Source organism: Dendrobates tinctorius, unplaced genomic scaffold, assembly GCF_039654945.1.
Source record: "Dendrobates tinctorius isolate UK_male_01 unplaced genomic scaffold, ASM3965494v1 ptg000105l, whole genome shotgun sequence".
Taxonomy (NCBI): domain Eukaryota; kingdom Metazoa; phylum Chordata; class Amphibia; order Anura; family Dendrobatidae; genus Dendrobates; species Dendrobates tinctorius.
In genome coordinates, this window is record NW_027361773.1 from 10,188,331 (window position 1) to 10,206,524 (window position 18,194).

Sequence of the window (18,194 nt, forward strand, 5' to 3'; positions counted from 1 at the left end):
TATTATACTGGAGGTGATGCTGGATTTTAATTTTCGTTTCCGATACTAGACAATAGTCACAGAGCAGACCTAAGATGGAACGGTGACACTGAAAAATTATCTTCTACAAATCTCATCCTTAAATCCTCAATTTTGGAAGAAAAAAAAATTAAAGTTCAGTTGGACAAAAGGAACGGATTAAAACTGCAGAAAACTAAACTGAATTTAGAGGGAAATCTTACAATATCTTGACAAAAACCACATAACTGGATTGAATGGAGAGCGAGAACCATACAAAGACACAAGATAGGTGCGGTTTTAAAAGGTTCTTTAATACAATAAAAACAAGAAAAAAAAACCTTATCACAATAAACGTGATAAATTTACATCAAAGTAGATGACACCCCTAGTCCACAGCACTCTGAGGGGAGCAGTCTCCTCAAAGTATAGGGCTACAGTCAGAGTTATTCTCCAAGGTCCAGAGTTCTGAATTTGTCCAGGTTGTAGAAGCAAGCCTTCACTATTCGACCTCCAAAATATCTCCCGTTGAGGTCCACCACAGCTGGAGAAAAAGAAAACAAGTCTTCAATGATCTGAACAGACTGTGCAATCTCATGTCCAATGAAGACCTCCAAGACAAATTAGATTACAGTCAGCAGAAGCCCCCGAAATCAGAGGGTTTGTGTGACAATCTAATGTGTATGACAGCCTCTCAACTCTTCCCCAACAAATGATGTCTGGAGATATAATGGTTGAGCAATGTGAATTTAAACATGACACTTTTGCTCTGCTGTCTGACAGCAGCTTTCTTCGACCGACCTGTCCAGTAAAAATACATGAAAGATCAGCCAAGCCAAACATTCACGTGTATACATGTGTCAGGACACTTTATCAAACAACTATTAATATAAAGAAAAAAAAAAGTATTAAAGACATGTAAGCCTACAATAAAAATGTTATCAAATGTTCAAGTAATGAAAACTTCTGGTTAGTTATTTCTATCAGGTCATTTTCTTCTGCTTGCATTTATCCTGGGATCCTCTGTGGATCTAGGGTACAACACTGTAATGATCACCATCAGACAATGTGCCTTGTAGAATTAAAGGGGTTGTCCAGGATTTTATGACCAGAACTCACTTTTCAATTTCCCCTAATATTCCATCACTGCCTCACCGATAATAGCCACCAGCCCTACAGCTATTCTCGTGCAGGCACTATACATGACCGACGAGTATGGAGTGTGGGATTTCAGAAGCGAGGTATGGTTATTTTTATTATGCCACTTAAAATGTCAGGAAAAGCCTTTCTGTCACATGACAACGACAATATATCATGGCCATAAAGTATCACATCACTATGGACACAATGTCACCAGTTAAATCAAAATGCTTTCAGAGGGAACGCAAACATTTACATGACTGATTGCATACGCCGGACAGAAATGTGCTTGTGTGGGAATGACATCAGTGAAAATGTACAAACTATTGTGTCCTTCACAACACCTAGCGATGGTGACCTTTTTAGAGAGCTCCATTAGCAGCACGTCTAGCTGCGAGATACGCCGATCATATGAGAACTGCTCTCCATCAATAACCAATTATTCTGATACAGACTAACTTGTAAATCCAGAAACTATTCTATTCTAAGCATGAAAAGTGATCAACATTCCTCGTGACTGTTCTCTCTTGTTCCCATGCAATGCAATTCTGATTGTTTTTGTCTCCAATAACGCTCCGAGTGTCTAACGGTAAGAATGTGTGAAACCAAATGCAAATTAACATTGTGATCATATAACGCTGCATAGCATAAAGGCATCAATACAACTCCAGGACCATTTCTTCCGCAACTTGGAAAATGCATGAAACCAAGCCACGTAATAAATGTCTGCTGAAAGTAGCAATGTAAAACTTTATTTAATTTATATCGTGCTCTTAACAGATCCACAACAGAGCGCTACACTGAATTATAAGAAAACCATGGTGGGCATAATGACAACATTGGGCAAGAAAATGCTAAGGAAAAAGTACAATATAAAGTACTGATAAAGAGCAGTTGTACATAGAATCAATGTTCAATACAACAATATGGCAGTACACAGCTAAAATCATGGTTTCCAATGACCATATTTCCATGATTATTTATATGAATCTAACAGACGTGAGATTATTTTCCTGTCGCTCGTTTAATTTTGTAGACAATATCTTTAGATGCCCAAACAGGATGTGGCCGGACGGCAGTAACCACTCATTTTTGTACTTTGCTTCTACCTGCCGCGGTTTCAAGCTGCAAGTACAGATCATCAATAAGCATAATCTGCATGCAGCAATACTAGCACTCTCAGGAGAAAACATGGCAGCTGGGCATGTGCGGCCAAAACTCCACCCAACACATTGGCAAATTTCTGCCAGATTTTGTTTCATAATTATGTGTACATTGGCCCATCACAGACGTGTAGTATTTTTGTTATGTGGTCAGTTGCAGTGTGTGGCTGCACCCTTAAGTGGACATTGGAAACCGGCCTAAAGGTACTGTCACACTTAGCGATGTACCAGCGATCCCGACCAGCGATATGACGCGGTCAGGATCGCTGGTACATCGCTAAGTTGTCGCTAGTGAGCTGCCACACAGGCAGATCTCACCAGCGACATAGCAGGGGTTGGAGGTCGCTACTTACCTGTCAGACATGGCGATCCTGACATCTTCCTGCCCGTGTCCACGCGTCGCTCGTCTCCACAGCAGGAAGCTGACGACGAGAAGCGGTCCAGGACGTTCTCGCACGATCAGCGATAACCAGCGGGGGAGCGGTCGGAGGTAAGTATCACACATAGCGATGTCGCTAGCAATATCGCTATAACGTCATAAAAACCAGTGATGTTATAGCGATATTGCTAGCGATATCGCTTAGTGTGACAGGCCCTTAAGAGGTAAAAAGTAGCCCCCATTACTGGCTTTGTAATTATTTGAGCCTCCCGGCAGTGTACCTTTTATAGCGGATTCCACTCGCTCAAATTCCAAAAATATCCTCACTGCCTCATCGTCTGGAGCACCGGGGATCTAATAAAAAGACAAACATTATGACCATTAGCTTATGAAGTCACTTCTGTTACACAAATATGGTGTCTTTGGGAGTATGGCCATTTTCTGACCAGCAATAAGAATAGTGCCACTGATACCAGTAAGAAGCGTAGCAAAACCACTATCTGCTTCATTGTGATTTTTAACCCCTTCATGACCAAGCCTATTTTGACCTTAATGACCAGGCCATTTTTTGCAATTCTGACCAGTGTCCCTTTATGAGGTAATAACTCAGGAACGCTTCAACGGATCCTAGCGATTCTGAGACTGTTTTTTCGTGACATATTGGGCTTCATGTTAGTGGTAAATTTAGGTTGATAATTTTTGCGTTTATTTGTCAAAAAATCAGAAATTTGGTGAAAATTTAGAAAATTTTGCAATTTTCAAATTTTGAATTTTTATTCTGTTAAACCAGAGAGTTATGTGACACAAAATAGTTAATAAATAACATTTCCCACATGTCCACTTTACATCAGCACAATTTTGGAAACAAAATATTTTTTTGTTAGGAAGTTATAAGGGTTAAAAGTTGACCAGCGATTTCTCATTTTTACAATAAAATTTACAAAACCATTTTTTTTAGGGACCACCTCACATTTGAAGTCACTTTGAGGGGTCTATATGGCAGAAAATACCCAAAAGTTACACTCAAGTTGCACCCCTCAAGCTACTCAAAACTACATTCAAGAAGATTATTAACCCTTCAGGTGTTTCACAGGAACTAAAGCAAAGTGGAAAGAAAAAATGGACATTTTAATTTTTCCAACAAAAATTTTCTTTTAGCATCAATTTTTTCATTTTCACATGGGAAACAGGATAAAATGGATCCTAAAATTTGTTGGGCAATTTCTCCTGAGTACAACGATACCTCATATGTGGTCATAAACCACTGTTTGGGCGCACGGCACGGCTCAGAAGGGAAGGAGCGCCATTTGACTTTTTGAATGGAAAATATGCTGGAATATTTAGCGGTTGCCCCCAAGGAACTTATCTAGATGCATAGTGATCACTTTGAACCCCCAGGTACTTCACAAATTGATCTGTAAAAAAAAAAAAATACTTTTTTTTTCACAAAAATTTTCTTTTAGGCTAGTTTCACACTTGCTTTTTTTTGCAGCGCGTTTTTCCCGCAAAAAAAACGCATTGAAAAAACGCATACAAAAGCATACAACTGTTGCGTTTTTTTCAAGCATTTTTATGAGCATGCATGAAAAAAACGCAGCGTTTTTATGCGTTTGTATGCGTTTTTAGTGCGTTTTTACCGCGTTTGCGTTTTTTTCCAACATTAGGTGGCCCCTCACACTAACCCAAACCATGACTTTACTAACTCTAACCCTAACCCTTAACCCTAACCCTGACCCTAACCCTGACCCTAACCCTTAACCAAACCATACTTTATCCAATCAATTTTTATTGTAGGAAGTTACATTAGAAAAGGGAAAAAATTCAGGTATCAATGGCATTAATACACAAAGAGAACAACGCTGTAACACGTGGTAGTATATCTTTTGATTATGATTCACATTTCCCATCACACCACCAACAATCATGTCTGATACAAGTTACAACTTTTTTTTTTTTTGGTTAATCAACACCTAATACGTATAAAGTCAATCCTACCATTTAATCTTTAATCCTCAAAACGAGGGTTTCAAACAACCAGAACCAGAGAGTAAGAAAGGAAGATAAGAAAGGGAAGGGAGGAAGAGGTGGGGGGGAGAACCATGGATGGTTGCAAAGAGGCAACCAGGGAGGGGGGGGGAGCTAGGGAATTAGATGGCGTTCAGGGTAGCCCGAGCAGTAACAACAACATAGATATAAACACCTTGAATATTGACATGTGGTACGGATGAACTTCCTGCGTAACACTCTCTTTGACCCTATTTGACCCATTTTATTAATCTCAGACAGTTTGCCCTGGAAACAGATGCCTGACAGGGGATGCATATACAGAGTTTAGCCACGTGTCCCAAGTCTGAAGTATTTTGTTTTTGGCGCGGATGGAGTGAGCCAGACAGAACTCGTATTGGCAATGGAGATTAATTCGGTTATATAGTTCAGCTAATGTAGGTGTCTTTGGGGATTTCCAATAGCTACTTATGCAATATCTGGCAGCAACTAGAATGTGAACCAATAATCCCCTGGATTCCCAAGAGAACTCCTCTATACCCACGTTTAGCACTGCCAGACCCGGATTCGGATTAATAGTATTGCCTGTCAGCTCACCCATCAGGCCAAACACCTCCAGCCAGAACGAGAAAACCTTGGGACAAGCCCACCAGCAGTGACCAAGAGTACCCCTTTGGAGGCAGCCCTTCCAACAATGTGGCGAATAATTTGGGAGGAACTGTGCTAAGTTGGCTGGGGACCGATACCATCGCAGGTGTACTTTTTTCAGTTGCTCCAGATGATTTATGCACTTGGAATATTTTTGGATATTTGCTGAAGCCGAGTGCCAGTTTGAAGGAGAGGTAGAAACATTCAACTCCACGTCCCATTTATTCATATAAGGAGATTTTTGCTCTTCGGGGGGGTTATTGAGCCATTTGTATGTTGAGGAGATACCTTTGGATTTAATTATCTTTTTAAATACCAAAGCCTTTGTTGTAGGTAACAGAGGATTTGACTTTAGAGGAAATTTAGAGGCCAGAAAATGACTAATTTGGATGTGTTGATAGAAACAACCCTTTAAAGAGGGGTGTTTCCGTACTATTTCATTAAAGGGGTTAACACCCAAATCAGAGAATAGATCCGCCAGCACTGTAATGCCTGATCCCTCCCACCTGGCTAGATTCAAAAAGGGGATTTGAGATTCCAAGGACTTGAGGGAAATCTCTGAAAGAGGAATCTGAATCTTATGAATCAAGTCATTTCGCCAGACCTCCAGGGAAGCTGACATGGTGGGAACACACGGGGAGAACCGTGAACGGCTCAAATATTCTGCTTCCATCATTCTTCTGACCGAGCCCTGGCGGGACAGGAAATTTTCAATCTGAGCCCATCTATGTGAATTACCTGGACGCCACCATTCCTTTAGTGATTCAATTAGTAAGGCTTTATAATATGCCGATATGTTTGGGGTGCCCAGTCCCCCTGAGTCATATGGGGGATATAACACTTTACCTGCGACCCTGGCCCTTTTATTACCCCAGACAAATTTGTTAGTCAACGATTGAAGTTTCATCAGGGTTTTGTGAGAAATTTTGATGGGTAAGCATCTGAGTACATACAATATTTTGGGTAAGAAAACCATTTTAAAGGACTGTATCCTGGCCATCCAGGACAACGATATTTTTTCATACCTTCCCAATTCCTTTTCTAAATTTTGGATCAGAGGTTCCAAATTTTCTTTAATTAACATCTGCGATGGTGTCAGCTTAATACCTAAATAAGGTATCCCCCTGTCGCACCATTTGAATTGAAAGGCCCCCTCCAGCGCACTCCTGGCTTCCACCGGTACATTAAACGGCAATATCAAAGACTTTGCCGCATTAAGCTTATAATACGACACTTTAGAAAAGTTCGATAATGTGTTCACCACTGCTGGAATCGAAACTACAGGGTTAGAACAGGAAATTATCACATCATCTGCATATAAACCAAGTTTATGTTCAAATTCCCCAACTCTTATACCAGAAATGGCTATGTTTTTTCGTATAGCTTCCGCCAGAGGTTCTACCACTAAAGCAAAAATAGCGGGAGACAATGGACACCCCTGGCGAGTGCCATTACTTATTTGAAATTTAGATGACAGAAACCCCGATGCCAACACTGACGCATTTGGGTAAGAGTAGAGAGCTAGAATGGATGACTTAATTCTTCCCAAGAACCCGAATTTTGTTAGAACTCTCTCCAGGTATCCCCAGTGCACCCTGTCAAAGGCTTTTTCAGCATCAAGAGACAGGAATGCACTGGGTTCACCCGATATCTCCACCAGTCCAATCAAGTCAAGCATCCGTCTGGTGCCATCCTTAGATTGCCTGCCTGTCACAAAACCAACTTGATCTGGAGCCACTAAGGCCGGGATCACTTTATGAAGTCTATCCGCCACTAGTTTGGCATAAATTTTAACATCACAATTTAGGAGTGAAATGGGCCTAAAATTACCCGGGGTGTCTGCAGGTTTCCCTGGCTTGGGTAGCGTGATAATAATCGCTTCCAAGTTGTCTGGGGAAATTGACCCTTTATTTTGCCAAAAATTGAAGGTTTTTAACATAAAGGGGGACAGAGTGGATGTAAATTGTTTGTAATATTCGTATGGCAGCCCATCGGGGCCCGGGGCAGAGTTAGACTTAGTCATTTTGATGGCACCTAGGATTTCATGTGTAGTAAAGGGAAGATTAAGTTCCTCTAATTGCTCATCTGAGACCCGGGGAAGATCCAGGGTGTCTAGAAAGCCCTGTATATCCACTTGAGTCGGCTGTGACGTGTTGGAATCATTTTTTAGATTATACAGGGCCTCATAATATTTCGCAAATGCTTCTGCTATTTCAATGGGATGTCTAGTGATTGTTCCATTTGGGTCCCTCAGGAATTCTATTTTAGATTGAATCTCACGTTTTTTCGTCCTTCTTGCCAATAAGGACCCCGCTCTATCCCCCATAGCATAAAATGTCGATCTATTTTTTTTTAGATTATGTTCGTAATTTTGCAGGAGTAGGGATCTTAGTTGAAATCTATGGGTTACAATTTCTTTAGTCAAGTTAGGGGTTGCTTTGGCTTTATTCAGGGATTCAAGGTGATGAATACGGGTTAATATATATTTAATATCTGCGTCTTTTTGCCGTTTTTGGATGGAGGCCAGTTTTATGAACTGCCCCCTGACTACTGCTTTATGAGCAGCCCACAGGGTCTCGTCAGAAATTTCCCCATTATTATTAAGTTTGAAATATTCTGTTAACACTGACTCTACTTCATCATGTACCTTCTGCCTACCAAGCAAGCTAGTATTCAATCTCCACCTGGGGGAATTTAGAACATTAAAGCCACCCTGAACAGACAAAGAGATCGGCGCATGATCTGTCCAAGTGATTAAACCAATATCAGCTGCAACACAATTACTTATAGATTTGCTGTCGACCAAAAAGAAATCAATTCTACTGTATGAGCGATGCCTGGAAGAGAAGAATGTATAGTCTCTTTCTGATGCATGTAAATATCTCCAGATGTCATGAAAATGGAATTCATTGATGAGATGCTTAAGTTCCTTAGCATGTGAGATGTTGATGTTGGAGCAATCCATGGAGCGTATAACAGGTATATTAAAATCTCCACAGATGATTTCCGCCCCTGTGGCAGTATCCTTGAATGCTTGGAAAAATTTCCTAGCAAAGGTCAATTGCGATGAATTTGGGGAGTAGACCGTTGCCAAGGTATAAGGGACACTGTTAATATAACAAGACAAAATAATATATCTTCCATCCGCTCCATAACTGACATTTATCAATTTAAAGGCCACTGAGTTCTTTATTAAAATGGCCACTCCTCCTCTTTTTTTTAAGTCATTAGCAAAAAAGGCGTGTTGAAACCTGGGATGAAGTAGCCGTTTATTATCTGTGGAAAGAAGGTGGGTCTCCTGAATGCACGCTATATCACAGTTAGATGCCTTCACCTCTCTCCACATCATTGACCTTTTTGCTGGGGAGTTGAGTCCGTTCACATTAATAGACAATATCTTAATTTTCATATTGGAGCCGCAGGGGGGGTTGAATTCCTAGGAACGCCATCAGGGATGAGAAGGGTTAGACCAACAAGGAATTGAAAGAAATTTCTGAAAAAAATTAAAGAACATTTTTGAGTTGAAGAACAAAAACAAAAAAGTTCCATCAACACCGGTTTGCCCCGAGTAGGGTGACCGGAGTATAACCGCTCGCCATAGGCGAGAACATCAGGGGGGCTACGTGACATCCCGTGTCACAGGAGCAAGGACAGCAGGTGCCATAAGCAGGAAGGAGTCCCAGCTAAGTTGCTGACCATTCAGGGTTAATCCTGTCTGGAGATCTTCGATTCTCCCGCCCGCCAGGGTTTGGTGGGTGGGCTATTCCCCAGTCATCCAGCAATTTGCCCAGCTGAGAAGGAGTATGACATATGTAAGTGCCTCCATCTTTGAAAATTATCATCCTCACCGGAAAACCCCACTTGTACTTAATGTCTTGATCTCTAAGGAGTTTAGAAAGGTGGGCGAATCCTCTTCTTTTATTAAGAGTTGTAGCAGAAAGATCTGGGAAGATTTTTAGTCCCATGAAAGTGTCTGGCAGGGCTGGACTTTCCCTCAGTGTGTACAGCACAGCTTCTTTTGTTTTATAGAAATGAAGTCTAGCCAGGACATCTTTAGGCAGAGCTGGATCTATGCCTTTGGATTTAGGGACTCTATGAATTCTGTCCACTATCAGGTCTCTGGCGTCCCATCCAGGAAGTATAAGCTGCAGAAACTTGTGGAAGTATTCATGGAGCTCTTTATCTGCTACAGATGAGGGAATCCCTCTGATTTTTAGGTTATTTCTTCGGGATCTGTCCTCTATATCACTGATTTTAAGTTTTAATGCCTCCACCTCCTTTTCCAAAGCTGTGTTAGCATCTATCAGATTGTTATGTGATGTTGCAAATTCAGCCATTTTAGTTTCTACATGCTCTGTGCGATCACCCAGAGACCTGATTTCTTCCTTCAGCTCTCTGACTATTTCTCTGAGATCACCCTGTAGGGAAGCCCTCAGCGTCTTCAGCAGAGATTGCATTGTTTCCTCTGTCAGAGGAATGCCTGTATTGCCTCTCACGCAGCCTGTATCTCCTTGTGAGGAGTGGGAAGAAGCTGAGTGGGAAGCCAGCGCCATCTTGCTAGGTGAGGAGACTTCCCTATCCCGGGGGTAGAAGTCTGTCAGCTTGGCTGGAGTGCCAGTTTTTTTAGGTCTCAACTAAAGGCCCTTTTACATTTAGCGATGCACCAGCGATCCAACCAGCGATCCGACCCGGTCAGGATCGCTGGTGCATCGCTAAATGATCGCTAGTGAGCTTTCACACAGAAAGATCTCACAGCGATGCAGCAGCGACGCAGCGCACGATACTTACCATTCACACACAGCGATCCTGCGTCCTCCCGCCCGCGTCCAGCGTCGCTCGTCGTCACAGCAGGAAGTCTCAGCAGGAAGTGCCCGACGAGAAATGGAGCCGGACATTCTCGCGCGATCAGCGATGGACAGCGGGGGAGCCGGTCGTTGGTGAGTATCACACATAGCGATATCGCTAGCAATATCGCTATAACGTCACAAAACCAGTGACGTTTTAGCGATATTGCTAGCGATATCGCTTAGTGTAAAACCCCCTTTAGGCATCACTAAGGGCTGGGGTTACTCACACCTCCTGTAGCTGGTAATCCTGTTATCTGTGAGCTGATAAGAGCTGGTTTATCCTGCTGAAGCACAGAGCTCTCCTTTCAAGCAGCCGTCGCCATCAGCGTGCAGGCCACGCCCCACCAAACCATACTTAACCCTAACCCAAACCCTAAACCCTAACTAACCCTAACCCTGACCTTAACCCTGACCCTAACCCTAACCCTGACCCTAACCCTTAACCAAACCATACTTAACCCTAACCCTGACCCTAACCCTTAACCAAACCATACTTAACCCTAACCCTGACCCTAACCCTTAATCAAACCATACTTAACCCTAACCCAAACCCTAACTAACCCTGACCCTAACCCTAACCCTGACCCTAACCCTTAACCAAACCATACTTAACCCTAACCCTGACCCTAACCCTTAACCAAACCATACTTAACCCTAACCCTGACCCTGACCCTAACCCTGACCCTAACCCTTAACCAAACCATACTTAACCCTAACCCTGACCCTAACCCTTAACCAAACCATACTTAACCCTAACCCTGACCCTAACCCTGACCCTGACCCTAACCCTTAACCAAACCATACTTAACCCTAACCCTGACCCTAACCCTTAACCAAACCATACTTAACCCTAACCCTGACCCTAACCCTGACCCTAACCCTAAACCCCCTTAACTAACCCTAACTTTACCCAAACCCCTAAATTCCATTGTCTAAACTAATGGTAAAAAAAAAAACGCATGTGCAAAAAAACGCATACATGAGCATGCCAGTGCGCACATATGCGCATCCATAGGCTATAATGGCCAATTTTAGCGCAAAACGTGCGCATACGTGCGCATGCGCTTTTTTGCAGGGCCAAAAAATGCAACATGCTGCGTCTGGAAAATACAAACGCACACCCCAAAAAAACGCAGCGCATGAAAATCGCATACGTGCGCTTACCAGCGCGCAGGTATGCGCACCCATGTTAAATATAGGGGAAAAAACGCATGCGCAGGTATGCGTTTTTTTCCAGCGCAAAAAAACGCAAATGTGAAACCAGTCTTAGTTTTTTCATTTTCACATGGGCAACAGGATAAAATGGATCCTAAAATTTGTGTGCACAGATACCTCATATGTGGTCATAAACCACTGTTTGGGTGCACGGCATGGCCCGGAAGGCAAGGAGCACCATTTGACTTTTTGAATGGAAAATTAGCTCCAATCGTTATCGGACACCATGTCGCATTTGGAGAGCCCCTGTGCACCTAAACATTGGAGCTCCCCCACAAGTGACCCCATTTTGGAAACTAGACCCCCTAAGGAACTTATCTAGACATGTAGGGAGCACTTTGAACCCCCAAGTGCTTCACAAAAGTTTATAACACAGAGCAGTGAAAATAAAAAATAATTTTTTTTCCCTCAAAAAATTATTTTTTAGTGCGCAATTTTTTATTTTCACAAGGGTACCAGGATAAATTAGACCCCAAAATTTGTTGTCCAGTTTGTCCTGAGTACGCTGGTACCCCACATGTGGGGGGGAACCACTGTTTGGGCACACGTCGGGGCTCGGAAGGGAAGTAGTGACATTTTGAAATGCTGACTTTGATGGAATGGTCTGCGGGTGTCATGTTACATTTGCAGAGCCCCTGATGTACCTAAACTGTGGAACCCCCCCACAAGTAACCCCATTTTGGAGACTAGACCCCCTAAGGAACTTATCTAGATGTGTGGTGAGCACCTTGAACCCCCAAGCGCTTCACAGAAGTTTATAACGCAGAGCCGTGAAAATAAAAAATATTTTTTTTCCTCAAAAAAAATGATTTTTAGCTAGCAATTTTTTTTTTCACAAGGGTAGCAGGATAAATTGGACCCCAAAAGTTGTTGTCCAGTTTGTCCTGAGCACGCTGATACCCCATATGTGGGGGATGACCACTGTTTGGGTACACGTCGGGGCTCGGAAGGGAAGTAGTGACATTATGAAATGCTGACTTTGATGGAATGGTCTGCGAGCATCATGTTACATTTGCAGAACCCCTGATGTACCTAAACTGTGGAACCCCCCCACAAGTGACCCCATTTTGGAAACTAGACCCCCTAAGGAACTTATCTAGATGTGTGGTGAGCACCTTGAACCCCCAAGTGCTTCACAGAAGTTTATAACGCAGAGACGTGAAAATAAAAAATATTTTTTTTTCCTCAAAAAAAATGATTTTTAGCCAGCAATTTTTTTTTCACAAGGGTAGCAGGATAAATTGGACCCCAAAAGTTGTTGTACAGTTTGTCCTGAGTACGCTGGTGCCCCATATATGGGGAGGAACTATTGTTTGGGCACACGTAAGGGCTCGGAATGGAAGTAGTGGCGTTTTGAAATGCAGACTTTGATGGAATGGTCTGCGGTCGTCATTACGTTTGCAGAGCCCCTGATGTGCCTAAACAATAGAAACCCCCCACAAGTGACCCCATTTTGGAAACTAGACCTCCCAAGTAACTTATCTAGATGCCTGGTGAGCACTTTGGACCCCCAAGTGCTTCACAGAAGTTTATAACGCAGAGACGTGAAAATTAAAAAAAAAAAATTTTCCACAAAAATATTTTTTTAGCCCCCAATTTATTTTCCCAAGGGTACCAGGAGAAATTAGACCCCCAAAGTTGTTGTGCAATTTTTCCTGAGTACGCTGATACCCCATATGTTGGGGTAAACCACTGTTTGGGCACACGTCGGGGCTTGGAAGGGAGGAAGCACCGTTTAACTTTTTGAACGCAAAATTGGCTGGAATCAATGGTTGCACCATGTCGCGTTTGGTGACCCCCTGATGTGCCTAAACAGTGGAAACCCCTCAATTCTAACTCCAGCCCTAACCCCAACACACCCCTAACCCTAATTCCAACCCTAACCATAACCCTAACCACAAGCCTAACCCTAATTCCAACCCTAACCCTTTCCAACCCTAACCCTCTTTCCAACCCTAACCCTCTTTCCAACCCTAACCCTCTTTCCAACCCTAACCCACTTTCCAACCCTAACCCTCTTTCCAACCCTAACCCTCTTTCCAACCCTAACCCTCTTTTCAACCCTAACCCTCTTTTCAACCCTAACCCTCTTTTCAACCCTAACCCTCTTTTCAACCCTAACCCTCTTTTTAACCCTAACCCTCTTTTCAACCCTAACCCTCTTTTTAACCCTAACCCTCTTTTTAACCCTAACCCTCTTTTTAACCCTAACCCTCTTTTCAACCCTAACCCTCTTTTCAACCCTCTTTTCAACCCTAACCCTAACCCTAATGGAAAAATAAAAATAAAAATATTTTCTTTATTTTATTAGTTCTGCCTACCTATGGGGGTGATAATCGGGGGGTTTATTTACTTTTTCTTTCATTTTGATCACTGTGAGAGTGATAAAAATGAAAGAATGGAATCTGCAGCTGGCAGATTTGGGCGGGCGCACTAGCCCGCCATTTTCAAAGATGGCGGCGCCCATCATCCGGACCCAAGGGACACCGGGAGGGACGGGGGGACTCAGGAGGTACCGGGGGGTTGAGGGGGAATCGGAGGCTGGCGGGGAGCAGAGGGAATGGGAGGGGGGCAGATGATGACAGCGGCGGCAGATCGCCGCTGTCATTCAGTTGCGGGGGGGGGGGGGGGCGATCGCCGGTGGGGGGGGGGGGTGGGATCGGTGTCTCCAGCCATGTCCGATGCTATAGCAGCGTCGGACATGGCTGGATTGTAATATTTCATCAATTTTCATTGATGAAATATTACTATCGCTCTGATTGGCTGTTTCACTTTTAACAGCCAATCAGAGCGATCGTAGCCACGTGGGGGCGAAGCCACGCCCCCTGTGGTGAATTACAAAGCCCCCTGTATCTGCGGGTCGGTTGACCTTTCAGTGACCCCGGTCACCCGACCCGCAGGGGGGCTTTGAAGTCATGACGCCACATAGGCGTCACTGGTCAGATTTGAACCAGGTTTCATGACGCCTATGTGGCGTCATTGGTCGTGAAGGGGTTAAAGGGAATATCCAGGATTTTTTTTTTTTTTAAGGGCATGTAGTTGCTAACAGAGGCAACTACCTGCCTGTTGTACCCAGGGCTGGTCATTGACCGCTCCTGCCAGAGATTATGCTGCTCCCTATCGACAGAGCAGCCATTTCTCTTCCTGTTGATAGGGTGGGACTACTGATGCCATACTGATTGACAGCCGGCTTCCCTAATTAGGCAGCGGGAGTCTGCTGTCAATGAGCATGATACCAGTAGTCCAGCCCTGTCAACAGGAAGAAAAACTGCTGCAATGCCGCTCTGTTAAGAGAGAGTAGCTGAATCTCTGACAGGCGCGATCTATGACTGGCTCCGGGTACAACAGACGGATAGTTGCCTTTTCTTTTCTAAAGTCACGGATATCAGCTTTAAACATCACACGAAAAAAAATACACGCATTACTTGCTACCCGAACTCCATAAGAATTCTGCAGGGCATTGCAGTAGCTTAGGTATCCATGATTACGACCACTCATATAGTGACAGCTAGGGGTTAGTGGTCGTAACCATGGATACCTAAGCTACTGCAATGCCCTGCACTAGGGGTAAGCGACATAGAGAATCAGAAGAACTATACTACATTTCTAATTTGAAGTATTTGCTATTATTATTACATCTTGGAGATTGGAATACTAATTTAAGAGGAAATTACATAAAAGGTACAAACGCATGTAAATTGCAGAGAGATAGTTTTACAACGTGCCAGGTGTCTACTTTCAGAACACGGGGAAGGAGGTATTAAAGTTTTTTTACTTTATAGTTCGGGATTTGTGATAACCAGTCAGCGAAAGGGTTACATGCAAAAATATGACAAGTGTTTCCAGTATTAGAAAAACATGGCTGTTCTAGTAAAAAATTGAATTTCACATAATATAACAATTTTGTTTGTGCATAACTCTGCCTTGTGTTGTTCCGCCATTATTCCTCCTAGAAATGTATACTGCATATATACACTCGAGTATAAGCCGAGGCACTTAATTTTGCCACAAAAAACTGGGTAAGCTTATTGACTCGAGTATAAGCCTGGTATGCATGGCTCCTCATCCCTATCCTGGTATACATGGCTCCTTATCCCCTATCCTTGTACGCACGGCTCCCCCGTCCCGTCCTTGTATGCATGGCTCATTATCCCCTATCCTTGTATGCATGTTTCCTATAAAAAAAAAAATATATATATCCTACTTACCTCACCTGCGTGCCCTTGATGCATCTCGTTCCCGCGCCAAGCGATCACATGGCCCCGCTCATTAAGGTAATGAATATTCACTCCATGCCTAAAGGGAGTGGAGAGGCGTGCATATTTGTTACCTTAATGAGCGGGGCCACGTGATCGCTCGGCCGGAAATGCTGCTGGCGCCGGGATCAACGAGATGCAGCGAGGGTGCGCAGGAAGCCGAGTAGGATGTCTTCTGGAAGCTGGCGGCTGCGGGTGTCAATGAGCACGCTATAAGAGAAAGAAATATTCATTTCTCTTTAGCAGCGGCACAGTTACAGCCACAGCCACAGGCTCCTGCCTCCTGTGATCCGCTGCTCCCCCTCCTCCGCCGGCCCTGTGGGACAATTGACTCATGTATAAGCCAAGGGGGCGTTTTCAGCACAAACAAAACGTGCTGAAAAACTCGGCTTATACACCAGTATATACGGTAATTAAATTGACAATTGGGTGTTACCAGTGAGGGAGGGGTGGTGTCCCTGCACTTTGGCAATATCCAATCAGTGATGAGAGTGACAGATTGTAGGGACACACACACAGCCCTTGGCAAGATGAATAGTAAGATGAATTGCAACAAGTAGTTGGTAATTTATTTATACACTTCAAGGAGGGATAACAGAGGAACAGCAATACAATTCCAAATAATGATGCTCCAGAAACTTTTTTCATGAGGATTATTAATATTTCCTAAAATAGACAAATCAGGAGTGCAAACATGTCAGGAGTGGAGCAGTTTCTGGAAGAAAGCAGCTATGTTTGGCTCATTCTGCATAGCCGCTTTACCTCTTTAGCAGTACTTTCCTACGATACGACCAGTTTTAATTATGAATATGAACAGAACCCTGTAAAGCATAATGGACTGTTGACATCTAAATACTGGACCTTTGTGAGAAGGATTCTTCAGTAACAGATAAAATCATTGTCCTTACCTCAAAAATGACACATTTTCCAACTTTGCCATATTTCTCACATTCTTCTTTTGTTTCGCCCTCCAGATCTTCATCCACTTCCCCTGAACCCACCATATTCTGCAAGAGAGTTAGTATAAGAGTAAAGATTGCGAGGACATTGGGATACAGTCTGCGGATAGGGGCTTATACATCCACAGAAGAATTTTTGCAGCTTTTCTTCCATACATAAATTACTTGTCAGCATAAGAAATACTTCTAGTCTTACCCGTAATAAAACCACTTTGGTAGGACACTTGAGTATTTCGGTCAGAGGGTTTGGATCGGACTTTTTAGATGCATCAACTGCAAGATAATGATTGAAAAGGTTAGATGAGCCCAGCACAACAAGACAAGCCAGAAAATATTTTATTTTTGTTAGCCATTAAAAGGTATCATAAGCAGTTGGCTTACTTGCCCTGGTTTGAAAGCAGCATATGCCCACAGAACATTTTCGCACTGTAGTATTTAATCAGTGGATACTGAAATGTGAGTACAACCATTTTACGTACATAGCTATGTGACACTTCTATGCCAGAAGCAATTGTTATTGCTGCTCATTCAGATTAAACATATTGTGCCCATGTTCACAGGCACAACCCTCAGTCTGGAAGCATTCCTATGTGGCTAATGGGTGAGAATAAGATCATTGATCAGTATATTTAGCCCTGAATTCTTAGGACTCCCTGAAAGGGATAATTAAACGTAACTTTAATAATTATAATAAAAATAATCCAATTGACATACAACATGGTGCACTCCTGTATTTCAATTCCTAGAGTGACAGAGAACTGACAAGAAAAAATGTGATCTATTGAGATCATAAAACCAAATTGTCTGTCTCCATGTGTTTCGCCGCTCTGATTGGAGCAACTCACCAGAAGACACAAAATTCTAGATGATGGAGACTACAAACTCTAAAAACATTTCAAAATAGGGGATTTCAATCCTCTCATTTGTCTTTCACAACCATATTACAGACATGAGATATACACTTTGGAATTGGGATATGTGCTGTGCTTGTAAAGGACTACAACTAGCCTCTATAGAATTGTGAGATTTATCTGAAGGACTGAACCACGATGGATGCTATAGCAGTATGTTTAGAAGAGATATTCCCAGAGAAGAGTGCCCCAATTCATTTTATGGTACACATCTCCATATGCCCTTCAAGAACTAAACCTACAATTCATATACATCCAACATGAGCACAACATGCTCTGGGATGGGAAAATATCCTTGCACTCAAATCTCTTGTGTGGACATTGCTACTAATCCCTACTGTACATATTGCACCTTATATGTTAATCTGTCTTTCTATGGCTTATTGTTGCCATTGAATCAAAGCATCAGTGATTATCTCTAGTGGGGCTTAACACTTCATTTAAATTGCCCCTTGGGAGGTATCACCTCCCAGATACATAAGTCACCAAGATGCTAGTGATGCATCCTACTTGTGCATTAGCTTATATCAAATGGCGCCACCAGGACGCTGGTTATTTCAAGTCTTGGCAACGCCCACACTATGGTGTGAACCCCAGCATCATCCTCATTGGCCAGCTAGTGACCAATAGGATCTCAGAGATAGGTGTTCCCCCGTGATACATACACTGGGGGCA

The 18,194-nt window shown here is 43.0% G+C and overlaps 1 protein-coding gene across 2 annotated transcripts in view; it reads right to left on the reverse strand.

Annotated features, from left to right (window-relative positions):
* Nucleotides 1-290: 290 nt before the first annotated feature.
* The window catches only part of RBM17 (RNA binding motif protein 17), a 58,971-nt gene continuing 41,067 nt past the window's right edge, over nt 291-18,194 (reverse strand). For both annotated transcript variants that reach the window (XM_073589046.1, XM_073589047.1), the window contains exons 9-12: nt 16,805-16,881; nt 16,558-16,656; nt 2,961-3,033; nt 291-541 (exon numbers count right to left, since the gene is read on the reverse strand). In XM_073589046.1, the coding sequence (XP_073445147.1) occupies nt 444-541; nt 2,961-3,033; nt 16,558-16,656; nt 16,805-16,881 (347 nt within the window). In that variant the 3' untranslated portion in view covers nt 291-443. The remainder of the gene's footprint in view (nt 542-2,960; nt 3,034-16,557; nt 16,657-16,804; nt 16,882-18,194) is intronic.